Source organism: Quercus lobata, chromosome 9 (genome assembly GCF_001633185.2).
Source record: "Quercus lobata isolate SW786 chromosome 9, ValleyOak3.0 Primary Assembly, whole genome shotgun sequence".
Classification (NCBI taxonomy): Eukaryota; Viridiplantae; Streptophyta; class Magnoliopsida; order Fagales; family Fagaceae; genus Quercus; species Quercus lobata.
Window position 1 is genome coordinate 26,261,663 of NC_044912.1, and position 15,118 is coordinate 26,276,780.

The 15,118-nt window shown below is 30.9% G+C and overlaps 2 protein-coding genes and 1 long non-coding RNA gene across 3 annotated transcripts; 1 reads left to right on the top strand and 2 right to left on the bottom strand.

Moving 5' to 3' along the window:
- Positions 1–4,774: 4,774 nt before the first annotated feature.
- LOC115961617 lies at positions 4,775–6,168 on the top strand. Its single transcript, XR_004085316.1, has 3 exons — positions 4,775–4,856; positions 5,218–5,284; positions 5,784–6,168. It is a non-coding gene; the product is annotated as an uncharacterized LOC115961617 (long non-coding RNA).
- Positions 6,169–7,818: 1,650 nt separating this feature from the next.
- On the bottom strand, positions 7,819–10,416 carry LOC115961481 (aspartic proteinase CDR1-like). Its single transcript, XM_031080459.1, has 2 exons — positions 10,380–10,416; positions 7,819–9,092 (listed from the first exon to the last, which is right to left on the bottom strand). Exons 1-2 carry the CDS (start codon positions 10,414–10,416, stop codon positions 7,819–7,821), a joined length of 1,311 nt encoding a protein of 436 aa, XP_030936319.1.
- Positions 10,417–13,054: 2,638 nt separating this feature from the next.
- On the bottom strand, positions 13,055–14,331 carry LOC115961482 (aspartic proteinase CDR1-like). The gene has a single exon (XM_031080460.1). It carries the CDS (start codon positions 14,329–14,331, stop codon positions 13,069–13,071), a length of 1,263 nt encoding a protein of 420 aa, XP_030936320.1. The 3' UTR covers positions 13,055–13,068.
- Between the last annotated feature and the right edge of the window lie 787 nt (positions 14,332–15,118).

Sequence of the window (15,118 nt, forward strand, 5' to 3'; positions counted from 1 at the left end):
TATTGGACCCATTGAGATGATGACATATGTCCACTTTTAGACACGTGTCACCATCTGACTGGGTCTAGTGCACTAGATGCACTGGACCTAAACCAAGTCCTTTTTCTTTAATGATAAAATATATATTTTAATATATAAATACAATTATAATAAATGCATAATGATAAAATATTTAGTTTCATATATTCCCCTTAAAAAAAAAAGTTCCATATATAATAATAGCCATTACTCATTAGTAACTATTATGAGTATCAAATTTTATATTTGTAAAATGTTGGAAATAAAGGAGAGATATTACCTGACTTTTCTTTAAAATTTACACAAAAATGATATTACCAAAAGAGGTGATGGGGATGAGGTGTGGATCAAATCACTATCTTATGACAAAATCGTGCCGTCTATGGACTTATTTGATGTAGTAAACAAATAATTACCAAAAGAGGTGACGGGGATGAGGTGTGGATCAAGTCACTATCTTGAGACAAATCGTGTTATCTACAAACTTATTTGATGTAGTAAACAAATAATTTTTACATGTTGTTTCCAAGATACAACAACCCAGCCATCTTGGTGATTATCCTTGTGAGCCCATATTGCTTGTAGGATATAAGCTCTCTGTAGCACTTTCTTTTCCTAGAAAATAAAAGAAGAAGCAGGCAATGAGTGTTTAGAACAATAACAAAATTTTTGAAAGTCTATAGCTTGATGAGCCAAAAAAAGGTGATAGCCAAAACTTTATTTCTTTCTATCTATATAATAGCCAGACAAGCATCAGCATCTTGTCTTTAGCCAAATAATCAATACTTATGAAAACATTTAAATGGGTCATAAAGTTATTGAAATCAATAGACAAACAATAGCCCATAACGTGTCAAATCTTGGGGCATGTTTGGTACATTGTAATGATTATTACATGAAAATAGAAATAAGTATTATAAGGAATATATTAAGTTGGAATGTAATAAGTATTACTATTAATTAGTTTGGTAATTATTTAGGAATAGAATCCTGAATATGCATTCACAATTTAGTAGAATATAAAAAAAAGGTGTAATTAAATCATTTTTTAGTTAAATTTCCTAAAATACACTTATTTTAGGGTGTTCAAAATAGAGCTAATAATTAACAATAAGGAGAATTTATTTTCTTTCCTTTTGAAGATGTGGCAATTAATGGCTTTTTAAGAAATTTTTTTTAAAAGTTATTACATAAAGTGAAGGAATAAATATTCAGTACTTTTGATAATGAATAGTTATTCCTAAGAATAACTATTCATAAGGAATAATTATTCATTGTAATAAAAACATAACCAAACAACTGAATAGTTATATCATAGGAATATCTATTACATTACAGTGTCTATTATAGTCTACCAAACATGCCCTTGACTACAAATCCATTTAGAAAGATTCAAAATATACATTTGAAATATTGCCAACTATTTTGACTTTCCATTAAACCAAATAGTAAATACTTGTATATATGGTAACTTACTAGATAAACTTCACAAACCTACCATGAGATTTGTGATAATACCAATTAGGTCCAAAACATTTTAAAACCCACCAATTTGGTCCTCAAAAGACAACTTTGTCTCTAATTTTATTTTCTCTTCTTTCTCTCTCATCTGTCTTGTTCCTCTCCTCTCCTCTGATCTGAGTTTATTTCTCACAACACTCTCTCTCAGAAAATACCCATTTCAAAAACCCATTTTCTTTGTCTTCTTCAACGGCGAGCAATGTCGTATTTGGAAGAGGAATTTCGGATTCTTCTTGATGAATCCAAAACCGCCGAGTCCAAGTTTGAATCAACCGAATCAGAGGATTTCCCTGGCTAATCCGATGACGTTGTTTTCAGTCTGTGCAAAATAGTGAAGCAAATGATCTTAGGTGGCTACGAATCCAAGTGTTGTTGAATGCTTATGCCACTGACCAAGCTCATGAGTTCTGCCAGTTAGAGAGAGTTTTGAGAGAAGGGAATGAAACAGAAGAGAAGAGAGAGAAAGAAGAGAGAATAAAAAGAGAGGGACAGAGTTGTCTTTTGAGGAACAAATTGGTGAGTTTTAAAATGTTTTGGACTTAGTCGATATTATCACAAACCTCAGGATAAGTTTGTGAAATTTATTTAAGTAATTCAGAAAATAGCTATACACTTAAGTTGCTGAAAACTTTCCATCTATTAACGTTACCTTATTAAATATTCAAACAAGAACGTTTGAAAGTAAAACATTTAGGGTAAATTGCAAATTACACCATTAAAGTTTGAGTGTATTTGGATTTTACACTTTAAAGTTTTAGATTTGAATTTTACCCCTTAAAGTTTGGGATGTTTGGATTTTACATCCTAATGATTCAGAATTTGGATTTTACCCCTTGAAGTTTAGGGTGTTTGGATTTTGCACTCTAATATTTGAAAATTTGGATTTTACCCTTTAAAGTTTGGGGGTGTTTGGATTTTATACTCCTAAATTCTAAAACTTTAGGGTGTAAAATTAAAACTGCCCCAAACTTGAGAGAGAAAAATCTAAATTCTGAAGCGTTAGAATGGAAAATCCAAACATCTCAAATTTCAGGGGGTAAAATTCAAATTCTAAAACTTCAGAATCTAAAATCCAAATAGCCCCAAACTTTAGAGGTGTAATTTGCAATTTACCTAAACATTTATAATGGAAAGTATATATATTGCAATAAAAATGAAATTGCTAGCAATGATGGTATTAAACAATGTTATAAATTTCGTTCCATTTTGGCCATTCTGGCTGGAATATCTTGTATCGGCATGAAATTCGATACGGTAATATCACCCGTTCCACCTTGGGTCAAATTCCGACCAGTTTTGGTAAGTTCTGGCCATTCCATCAAGTTTCGATCAATTTCGGTCGAATTCAAACTAGGGGTTATCTAGGTACAATGGTATATAATAATAATATTAATGTATATTATTATTATTTTGAGAATCTAATATTATTAATATATATTAATGTTTATTTATAATTTTATACTTAAAAAAAAGAGGTATTATTATTAAGAAAAGTATTATGTTTACAATATTTTCACAACACTTTCATACCAAATTATAGGTTGAAAGTTTTTATAAGTTTTAATTTGAAGCTACTAATAAAATTATTTTTTTGCCCATCTATATCAACCCATAATAACCTATCACGTAGAATTTATTGTTAAAGTATTGTGGACATAACATTTGTGATTTTATTTAAGATCTTTTTATTAATTAAAATATTAATAACTTTTGTCCATGCAATAAATGCTTCAACCTTCACATTTATTGTATTTTTTACAATTATCCAAAATGTGAATTTTGTTTGTAGAAAAATTATAATAAATTTTTTTAATCCCACTTTATTTAATTTTTTAGACAAATTAAATCAAATTCATTATTTGATATAATAGTAACACTTTTTTAATTGATACTTTCATGTTATATATATATATATATATATGTTTTTTTTTAGGAATCCTGAAACATTTTAAAATGATACGTCGAAATAGACTGATACCAAAATATTCCGTTCCAGTAGATAAATCGAAACTAGGTCCGAAACAGAATTAATAACATTGGTATTAAACATCACGTTAATATTCAAAAAATTTCCTAAATAAAACCATTGATAGTAACTATTCAAATTCTAATTTATATTTGAATTTCAAATTTAGTAAAGAATGTGTTTATCATCTATATATATATATATATATAAAACCGAAGCTTTTGGAACTTCCACAATTTTCCACATCAGCATAATATTAATAAAAAAAAAACAAAATAAAACAAATAAAAGGCAAAATTAAACTTTTCTAAAACCCTATAAACTTTTCTCCCCCAACGCTCCCTCAGTCCCACGGCAACCCACCTTCCATCCAAAGACACGCCACTTCTTCCATCAAAAACACAAATTCCTCCATCAAAAGATTCAAAACCCACCATACCCACAATCCAATAAATATCTCCTTCCTTAGACCCACGGCAAAACCCACCTTCCATCCAAAGAACACCACTTCTACCACCAAAAACACAGATTTCTCAATCAAAACCACCATATACCCACAAATCAACAGAGATTGTTTTTGGCCAATCCCCTTCTACTCCCTCCAAAATGCAGACCCACCCACAACCGCAAGCCACAAACCACCGCAGACCCACCAACAACTGCAAGCCACAAACCACCAACATGCAACCTCAACAACCCACAAACTCCGCTGAGAACAATGCACCCCAACCCTCCCGTTGGCGATACACCATCACACCCAACCCACCCGTCGAAACCGGCCCAAAGGTAACTAAGTTTGGTTAGAAATCAGTGTTTTTTTCATTTATTTTTGTAGATAAGTTTTGGTAATCAAATTGGTTTAGAAATCTGTAACTATAAACAAATTTAATTAGGACTCTATAACCAAAAATATATACCCGTACTCATAATGTATTTTATTATTTAGTTATATATATTATGCATTATACTAAATGGTTGATTTTCATGTTGGATTTTCTCTTCCATTCTTTGTTGAATATATACTCTACCCCTTTTCACTCAGTTTTCTCTCTCACAACCCTGTCGGCACCTAGGTTTCTACCCCTATCGAATTTTTATTTTTATTTTTGGTAGCTAATTTGAGTTTGGGATGAGTTTGTAGAGAAATTCAGGTTTGGGTTTGAGAATATCTGCTTATTCATGGCTGTATTTTGATTGAAATCAGAGAAGCACCCAACACCCGAGGCAGAACAATCCCACTTGAACGGTTGCCTTAGTCCCTATTGTTAAGTGAATCCTACCACAGGTCCATCTGTGGCAGAGGGTATGGCTTCCTTTTCAGTTGTCATCATTGGCCACTTGGCCTCACCAGGTCTATCTCTATCTCTCTTCAAATTTAGACTCTCTGTTCTATAAATTTTTTCCCTTTACAAGATATATTTTTATGGTGGAATGCTTGTGATTAAGATGACTGATATTTAGGTAATTGTTAACTGAAGCTTGGTTTTAAGTTTAGTTTAATTGTTTCATCTCAATACTTTCATTGTTTTTATTACTTCTTTATTTGATTTTGAGATTAGCATCTACATTTTTGAGGGGTTTTGTTTGATCCTTATTTTTTAGTTATGCTAAGGTTTGTATTTTTAATTTTGGTATAACCATGGAAGCTAAGATCCATAGCTATCAGCCTACTACTGACTTTTATTTTTTGCTTTCTACCATGCACATCGAAGGACCAAGTCCATAGAGTTTAGAAGCTATCTACAAATTCCAGCAATAGCAAAGTGCATAATTGAAAAGGTAGAGCTATGTTTTTACTTCTTCCATATCTATTTTTGAAGTATATTTTGTGCAAATATTGGGTTATTTTTCATTGTTACCAAGAAAAGGATTAAGAAGGTTACTTATTGATTAAACTAAATAAATGAATAACAGGGTTGAAGGGTTGATTGATACATGATTGCATGTCATAACACGGAAGATATGGCCCTAGGTAGTACATTGGAGAATTTAAAATCCATTGCATAATATTTATTTACAATTGAATGTCCAAGCAATTTGATTACATTTAAAAAAACTGAAAATTATACCTTTTCATTAGGCCTATTAAAGGAACCATTTTATTTTTCTTAAATGGGTATTTCTATTTTGTTTCAGTGTTATTGTTGCAAACTTAAAACCGCTGGTATGGTTGCACATTTTGGACAGAACAGTATTACTCCAAAAGCATTACCAGTAAAGTTTTTAATTTCTTTTTAAAACTCTCTCCATTGTTTCCTCAAACATTCTGTCTCTGCAGCTCTGCCCTTATTATAAATGCTCCTCTGCAGACTTCATTCAAAATACAAATCAGCAAACATTAGGTGTAGAGAGAGAAATCTGAGGGATTTTTCCATTGTCAGCCTGTTTCCCTCCGCTTTCTGGCTTCAAGCCACCATTATACCTCTAGAAACATTACCAGTAAAGTTTTTAATTTTGTTTTAAAATGTTGTTGGTAAAAATATGATTTAGGTTTTGGTATTTCAATTTAGGGTTTAGATTTGCGTTTATTTTGGTAGATTAGCCTGGGAGCATTAGTTTGTATGATAAATCTTCAATAGCTTATGATCTTCAAAAACTGAAAATCTTTTTTATTATATTAGTTGGTTTCTCAATTCTAAGAAACTCTTTTTTTTCCCTTTGGTTTCTCAACTCCCTTGAAAGTGTTCAAAGAAATGCTTGAACAAAACTTTTCATCACCATATTTGATTGGATTGGTGTTGATTGCTTGCTTTCTAATTTTTTGGGGTGCATATACTTTAAATTTGTAGAATTTTAGTGTTTTGACTATTTTCAGTTCAACTAAACTAAGGAGGTTGTAATCAAATTATAACATATAATTTAGCAAATGTAATATATTCATTAGGTTAGTTGTAATAAGATATAATGTATAGTTAAGCAACTAAGAGATCAATTTAGTCCAGTATTAAAAGATTAAATGCAAATTATATTCATTTTAAAATATAATGTTATAGCGGCAATATAACCCATGCATTACAAGGTTTGTCACATTTTACACTTAGAAAAAGTAATGCAGCAAAATGGTTGAAATCATGACGAATCCAATCATATTTTAAATTTATTAAGAGATTAGTAAGGACTCTACAGATATTCACAAATTCAATGGCCCACCACTGCAACCAATGGATCAAATAGATAATTGGATTGCTAGGATAATATTGATGCTACATCTTGTGCTACACTATCTATAGAGGTTTGCTTTGGTATTTCAGGTTCTGCAGCTGAATCTAGGCATGTACATTCATTCATTTTACAAGTTTTCGAAAATAACGATTAGTATGTGTAAGTACAAGTATGGTGGAAGCTATGAAGCATTCATTTTTAACAATTTTTTTTTTCTATTTCTTCTATATTATTTTCGTGAATAAAAGGCAATAGAACAATTTAAGTTTATATACACTGCACAATCTGTTTGAGAAATTTTGGCTCTTTCTTTGTATTCAATATTTGAAGTTAGGGTAGGTAGATTAGTAGATATATAGTTTATTGATCTAGGGAGGTGGATGAAAATTGTAAGTGACTAAGATAATTGGTTGCCATACATAGAGCTGAATTGGGAAATTGGTGCTGAAATATGTTTGAAGAACCTCATCTTTGAGACTTATTTAAGTTTTTATGTCGCTCCTCTTTCAGATAATGATTCAAAGTAGTTGATTCTTCAAGTGATTTTTATTTGAAACTGATGTAAATTACTTTTAGTTTTTGATAATTAGAGAAAAAGAATGTTTGAACTTTTACTTTTAGTTTTAATATAGAGCTATATTCCATTTGTCATCAATAAGTTATTAGCAAGTATGCAGCCATGAAATGCAACAATGACTTTTGTTTATAAGCTACGATGCCACTTGGGTTGATTACGTGATGGACAAAGTAGTCTCTTTTTGGTTCTTTTAGCCTTTTCTTTTACTGTGAGATTGATTAATTATCTTTTTATTTAACTATTCCGTGCATCGCACGGGTTAGCGACTAGTTAAGGGATAAAATTGATCTCAATTCACATAAATGAGTATCAAAATAAAATAAAATATTTTTATAGAAATATCGAAAATAAAAAAGAGACAATTATATATGTATATATATACACACACATACACATTAATTCAGAATTTCAATTAATCAAAATACCAAAGAAAATACAAAGTTTGAAAATTATATTATATAGAAACTTTCCCATGAATTGCACCACTAGTTAAGATTAAGATATATAAAGTATAAAGAAGAATAACCAGGTCATACTTCTTAATTGACAAACTGTTACATGAAACTGGAAAATTCTACTGTTTGGTACAATTAGTCGGCTTGAAGGAGACCTTCATTGTTTCTCTGTCAAACCCAATCAGGAAATTTGCTTGAGCATAGTTGCCATATATGCCTACATCACCGTCAGATTCTTGCATGGCAAAGCAGTAAACCCCATCTTTAAGTGGAACGAAGGTATGTAAAGGCATTAACTGCACATTCGCACCCTCAAAATGGACAGTCAAAATTGGTCCGTCAAGATTAGTTTTAGTTCTATAGCAAAGCTGTGTCCCCACATCAGGATCATCCTTAATGGGATCCATTGCAATTTGCCTCTGCACTTCCGCTGCCAATGGGTCATAAAAATCAAATGGCATAATCGTCTGTGGTGTTCCTGAATCCAGTAACACGTTGCCCTTAGAAAGCTTACGTGAAGAGTTAAATGGCACATATGTGTCCCCAACACTAATTCCTTCTAGTGTGACAAAATAGGGGGTCTTATCTTCTTTGGCTACTAAAGGTGTTGAAACCACACCATCACCCACAACTTCACTGTCATTGCCAAAACTTATCTTGCTTGCAATACTAGGATCGGTATCATATGGCAACAAGCATTGAGAAAATCTGTTGCTACCAAAGATGGAACCTATTTGTGAAACAAAGGACACAGACCCTCCTCCTAACCCAATGAGTCCCATTTCATGGTCATTGAAAGTCCCGGTATCGTTGTGTCCACACCCAAAAGCGATGTCTAGGGAAACTGTTTGCCCTGAGGTAGAAATCATGGTGACTTTTTCTTTGGCCAAAACACCTTGGGCTATGGAAGCATCTGCATATACATATGTGTAACTGCAAAGATTTTGAGGAGAACAAGTGGCAGAGTCTATAAGACGACATTGTCCTGACTGACAAGAAATATCACTATATGTTGAGGACTTTTGAGGATCGAACATGGGATTAATCTGTTTGTAGCAGCCATCACATGGTACACATTGTGTCCACACAATGTCGCTACCTGTATCAACGATGCCATATATGTCTACCGGTGGAGTTCCAATTGAGACCTTCATAAGATGCTGAGCGTTGAGAGCTGTTACTTGTGATTGAAGGGCATTTGGATAGTATTTGTTTAGACGGCCGGTAAAAGTTTTGTTAGCATTGTAGAAGGGAGATTTGGGAGAGTCCGGGTGGATTAGCTCAACCGTAAACCCACCATTATTGCTAGCAGTTGTTGCCAAAAGGCCTATAAAATAATTTAAGAGAATAGAGGCAACAAGGAAGTATGGATGAAACATGACACTGCTTGCCACTGAATTCAAGGTTTTGGGAGAGAATCACAAATTGGAAAGTTTTATATACACTTTTTCAATCCTCCAAAATTTCGATTTAATTGTTTCAATATTATATTATATTATTATCTTTAAATTCTTAATTGACAAATACAATGTATTATATTTATACCTAATAAATTTGATGATACCATCATAAATATAAGACATTCATTTCTCCAAGCATGAATGGCATCAAATGACCTACTAAAAACTGCAAAATACTGAAATTCATATCTACCAAGATTTGCTATTTTTTATAATATAAAGATAGAGTTTTTTTTTTTTTTTTTTTTTAAAAATCAAGTAGCACAATACCTTTCTCAACTATATATATATATATATATAAAGTAGGACAATACAAATCTTATCCGGTTTTTTATTTTTTTTATTTTTATTTTTTTAAGAAGAAAGAAAAAGGGGAACAAATTGGAAAATTGCTTCCTATTATAGTGGCTTGATTTTGGTCAACAACTCTGACCGAATTCAATGAATTGAGCCAACTTTTGTTTTGCTTCAAATTCAGACAAACTCTTTCATTATTTATAGGTTTGAAAATTTAGATTTTTTTTTTATATAGAGAGAGTTTCAATCTATGGTGTCTATTCCTCATGATGATGATAGCTCTTTATCATCAAACTAAGATATCAATTGGTTATTGGTGTAGGTGAGGATTGAACCCCAAATATTTTATTCAACTATTGGAAACTTTACCAATTAAGTTAATTGGAACCCACTTGAAAATTTTAGATTCAGATTGTTTAATATCAAGCCAAATTATTAGCTAAAGAATTAATTGTAGAAGAATGAAATTATACAATACAAGGATATATAACCTTTTATTTATTTATTTATTTTTTTATAGAGGAAACAAGGATATATAACCTAATCCTAATATTGTTACCTATAGCCTATAGGCTACAGTTTGGACTTACGGCTTTAGTCACATGCAGCTCCAACTCAATTGAACTCTTTTATTTTGTGTATTTCTTTAGAGTACAAATACATTTTGTGTTTTGATATTTGGGTGAGAAAGTTTTGGAATATATTTGGCCTTATTTTTAATTTTCTTTTTGTATTTGAATCATGGTTTTATTAGGAACGGGTTTTGAAATTATTTATTTCATTTTTTCTTTTAATTTTAAATTGATTAGATAGTTTTTTGTATTTTGGATGGGACAAAGTTTAGTTGCAAATTTAGTTGTAGCGAATGGCTACTACTTTCATTAAAAGAAATTTAACATAATTAAATATTTTGAAAATCTAACCGTTTGATTGTATGGTCTTTCTGCTCTTAATATGCATGTCGAATTTTTTGTCAATTAGATGTTATTTACCATTCAATCTTTAAACTTGTTTTCATGCATAATTTTAGACTACAAAAATTTAAAATTTAAACATTTGATTGGTGACATAGTTATTGATTTGTGATCTTCTGAATTTTTTTTTTTTCAAAAATGTAGGATATATGAAGAAAATATTATCCAATGGTTGAGTGAAGTTATAGTCATTGGTTGCAACCAAGTTTGTAGCAAAACCATGTCCTTTTGAATATTAGGGAGAGAAAGATTGGATTTTACTCTTTTTTATTTTTATTTTTTTATTTACATTTTCATTTTCTGAGAAATGAATCATTTTCCATTCCCAAAAAGCATTTTTTTTTTATAAAAATTATCTCATTTTTTTATGTTTACACTTTCGATTGGCTTTAGGTCTTGAAAATGTTTGTTTATCATTTATTTTTTCTTTTGATCGATTTATTAATTTGATATAATTTTCAATATTTTGGATATTAAGGAGAAAAAATTGGGTTTTAAGAAAGTTTGTTTGGGACAATAATTGTCAACTTCTAACATATTTTAATGATGCTCAAATTGTTATAAATAAATTTTAGGGTTAATTACATATTTGGCCCCTATCTTTTACATCATATTTCATTTTGGTCTCATTCTTAAAAACAAAATATTTCAATTTGGTCTTTAACCTTCCAATTGTGTTAATTTGGTTCCTAACTTTCTGGTGTTGTGTCAATTTAGTCCATATTGTTATCTCCTAGATGAAAATTGTTGACGTGACAGATGACCAAAATAAAAAATTAGTTTATTGTCACATCAACAGAAACTATTTTTTTATTTTTTATTTTTAAATTTTGGTCATTTGCCATGTTTGCAATTTTCATCCAAGAAATAATGGTAGTGACTAAATTGACATAGTACTGAAATGTTATGGATCAAATTGACACAATTGAAAAGTTAGATGGTCAAAATAAAAAATTAGTTTATTGTCACATCAACGGAAACTAATTTTTTTATTTTGGTCGTTTGCCATGTTAGCAATTTTCATCCAAGAAATAATGCTAGTGACTAAATTGACATAGTACTGAAATGTTAGGGACCAAATTGACACAATTGAAAAGTTAGAGACTAAATAAAAATATGGTGTAAAAGATTGGGACCAAATACATAATTTACCCTAAGGACAAAGTTTAGTTATAAAATTGGTTGTAACTTAAGGTTACAACATTCTTTAAAAAAATTAACATTATTACATATTTTGAAAATGACAAAGTGTAGCTACAAAATTGGTTGTAGCAACCTTATTCAATACTTTGACAAATCCACCATTGGATTACATCTTCTTCTTATATCCTCCATACTTGCAAAATTTCTAGAAAATTAAATATCAATAGTTATGTCATCAAAAAATTGTTTGAATTGCAAGTTTTTGTAGTTTAAAATTATGTATAAAATATAATTTTAAAGATGATATAGTAAATAATATCCGATAGTCACAAAATTTGACATAGGTATTAAGAGCGTAAAGAATATGTAATCCAATAGTTAGATTTTCAAAATATGTATTAATGTTAAAGATATTGAGTAAGGAAGGCTACAACCAATTTTGTAACTAAACTTTGTCTTTTTGAAAATTTAACTGTTGAATTGCATTTTCTTTAAGCTCTTAATAAACATGTCAAATTTTATGCCAATAACATATTATTTGCTATATAACCTATAAGCTTATATTTAATGTATAATTTTAAACTAAAAAAAATTGCAATTTAAACAATTTAGTGATGACATAGCTATTGATCTTTAATTTTTTAGAAATTTTGCAAGCATGGAGGATATAAAAAGAAAATGTAATTCAATAATTGATTTGTCAAAATTTACCTTCAATAAAAAAATATTGAGTAAGGTTATAGCATTAGGGTACAACCAATTTTGTAGTTAAATTATATCCTTACCCTAAATAATAGGAATGAAAATTCTCTCTAACTTATTTTCTAAATTCTTGAATGAAATTGAATTTTCTTTTTTTGTTTTCCATTTTGATATTGTGGAAATTACATAAATATATATATATATATATATATATAAAATTGTGCACAGCGTGTAATTAGGAGTAGAATGAATTTCTCTTGGAGCCTAATAATTGAAAGATACTAATCTTGAGTAATGATAGCCAAATCTGGATATCATTCATTTTTAGACAAATCACGTGATTTGTCTAAAAATGAATGATATCCAGATTTTTTGCTCTTTTATTCTTGCTTTCTGCGTCTTGTTTGATTGTTGCTCATTAATGAAATATTTGATATTGTTATTAATTTATTATCATATTTTTTTATATAAAAAATGAGATTTATTTATTTATAATTTGATAGTTAGGAAATGAAAGATTTGAACCTGGATATCAAGTTTCAATTGAGATTTAACTCTAATCTAGTTCTTAGATATCACCTAGCCGACATGCAGCTGGTGCATACGAGACTTTTGCCCCCTAGCTAGGCAGGTGTGGTAGAAAATTAAGTCTTTTGGTTTTTTTTTTTTTTTTTTTTTTTTTTTTTTTTTTTTTAAATTCAAAATTAAGATATACAATTAAAAAAAGAAAAAAGAAAAAAGAATAGTTGTATTTCTTTTATTGATCGACTATTTTACATGATAGTGGCAAACTCTATTGTTTGCTGCAATCAGTCGACTTAAAGGAGACCCTCATTGTTTCCCTGTCAAACCCAATCAAGTAATTTGCTTGAGCAAAGTTTCCATATATTCCAATATCTATATTGCCAAAACTTTGCATTCCAAAGCAGTAAACCCCATCTTTAGGTGGAATGAAGGTATGTCTAGGCGTTAATAGCACATCAGCACCCTCAAAATGGACAGTCAATATTGGTGCATTATCATGAAGATTAATTTCAGTTCTATAGCAAAGCTGTGTCCCCAAATCAGCGTCATCCTGGACCTGAATGGGATTCATTGGAATCTGCTTCTGCACTTCTGCCACCAAGCGATCATAAAAATTTTCTGGCAAAAGCGTAGGTGGCGTTCCTGAATCCAGAAACATATTGCCCTTAGAAACCTTACCTGAAAAGTTAAAAGGCACATATGTTTGTCCAACACTAATTCCTTCTAATGTCACAAAATAGGGAGTTTTATCTTCTTTGGTTACTAAAGGTGTTGAAACCACACCGCTACCTACAACTTCACTGCCATTGCCAAAGCTTACCTTGCTTGCAATATTAGGATCTGTACCAAATGGCAACAAGCATTGAGAAAACCTCTTGCTACCAAAGGTGGAACCTAATTGTGAAACAAGGGAATCAGACCCACCTCCTAAACCAATGATTCCCATTTCTTGGTCATTGAAAGTCCCGGTATTGTTGTGTCCACAACCAAAAGAAAGATCAAAGGAAACGGTTTTCCCTGAGGTGGAAGTAATGGTGACTTTTTCTTTGGCCATAACACCTTGGGTTATGGAACCACTTCCATATCCATAAGTGTAACTGCAAAGATTTTGAGGAGAACAAGTGCCAGTGTCTATTAGATGACATTGTTCTGATTGACAAGAAATGTCACTGTATGTGGAGGACTTTTGAGGATCGAACATGGGATTAGTCTGATTGTAGCAGCCATCACATGGTACACATTGTGTCCACACAAGGTCACTACCTGTATCAGCAATGCCATAGATGTGTACCGGTGGTGTTCCGATTAAGACCTTCATGAGATGATGGCCTTTGTATGCAGATATTTGTGATTGGGGGACATTTGGATAGTATTTATTAGCATTGTAGAAAGAAGTGTTGAGAGAGTCTTGGCGGATTAGCTCAAAGGTAAAGCCACCATTGCGAGCGGCAGTTGCCAAAAGGCATACAAGATAATTTGAGAGAATAAAGGCAACAAGGAACCGTGGATGAAACATGACAATGCCGACCATTGAATTTGTGGCCTAAGGACAGAGTCACACATTGAAAAGTTTTATTATATACACTTTCTCTGCTCCTTTAATAATTGTACTTTTAAGGAATTTTCATTTAATGTGATTTGAATATTATATTATATTGCTACCATTTTTAAAATGGTGTGCAGATTGCATTGCTAAAACTACATTATATTCCAGTAGCTTATAAATTTTTTTGATGATAACACCATTTTTGGGATAATGTAAATTATGTAATACTAAATTCATTGACTCTCTGATATAGATAACAATTTGGAAACAAACCCCAAAAAAAAGTCTCTAAAATATATTACAAATATATACATGGGCACAGGAAGACTTGCGAATAAGGTGTAGGTAGGTTTACATTGGTTGCCAAATCTCGGTATTAAACCAAACTTTCATGTCCGACCTGGAAAAGTTACGTGAGAACATGAATAACCAGAAAAAAAGGAAATATGTTAGTCACCTATAACGATTACTTGAAGGCATCTATTGACCTACCATTAAAAAAGAAAAAGAAAAAAGCGATTTCTCCTACCGTGAATGGCATCAAATGACCTACTAAATAAAAACTTGAAAATTTTCATATCTATCAAGATTTGCTTTAGTAATAGTTTTTGAAAGAAAAGAGCATAAAGAATGCAATAATATTATAACATGTCTCTTATTTCGTTGAACGGTTGAATGGATCATAAAGCCTTATTATGAAAGAATAAATTTGTTTAGGCCCCGCAATTTCGCAGGGGCAAGCAAATAAATATTTGTTTGACTTTGCTGTTTA

Bases quoted from the DNA above. Each gene is read 5' to 3' on its own strand.
- LOC115961482 (XM_031080460.1), bottom strand. From the start codon at position 14,331: ATGGTCGGCATTGTCATGTTTCATCCACGGTTCCTTGTTGCCTTTATT.
- LOC115961481 (XM_031080459.1), bottom strand. From the start codon at position 10,416: ATGCATATTAAGAGCAGAAAGACCATACAATCAAACG. The intron at 9,093-10,379 runs GTTAGATTTTCA...CCTTGAATTCAG, and splicing joins AAAGACCATACAATCAAACG to TGGCAAGCAGTGTCATGTTT.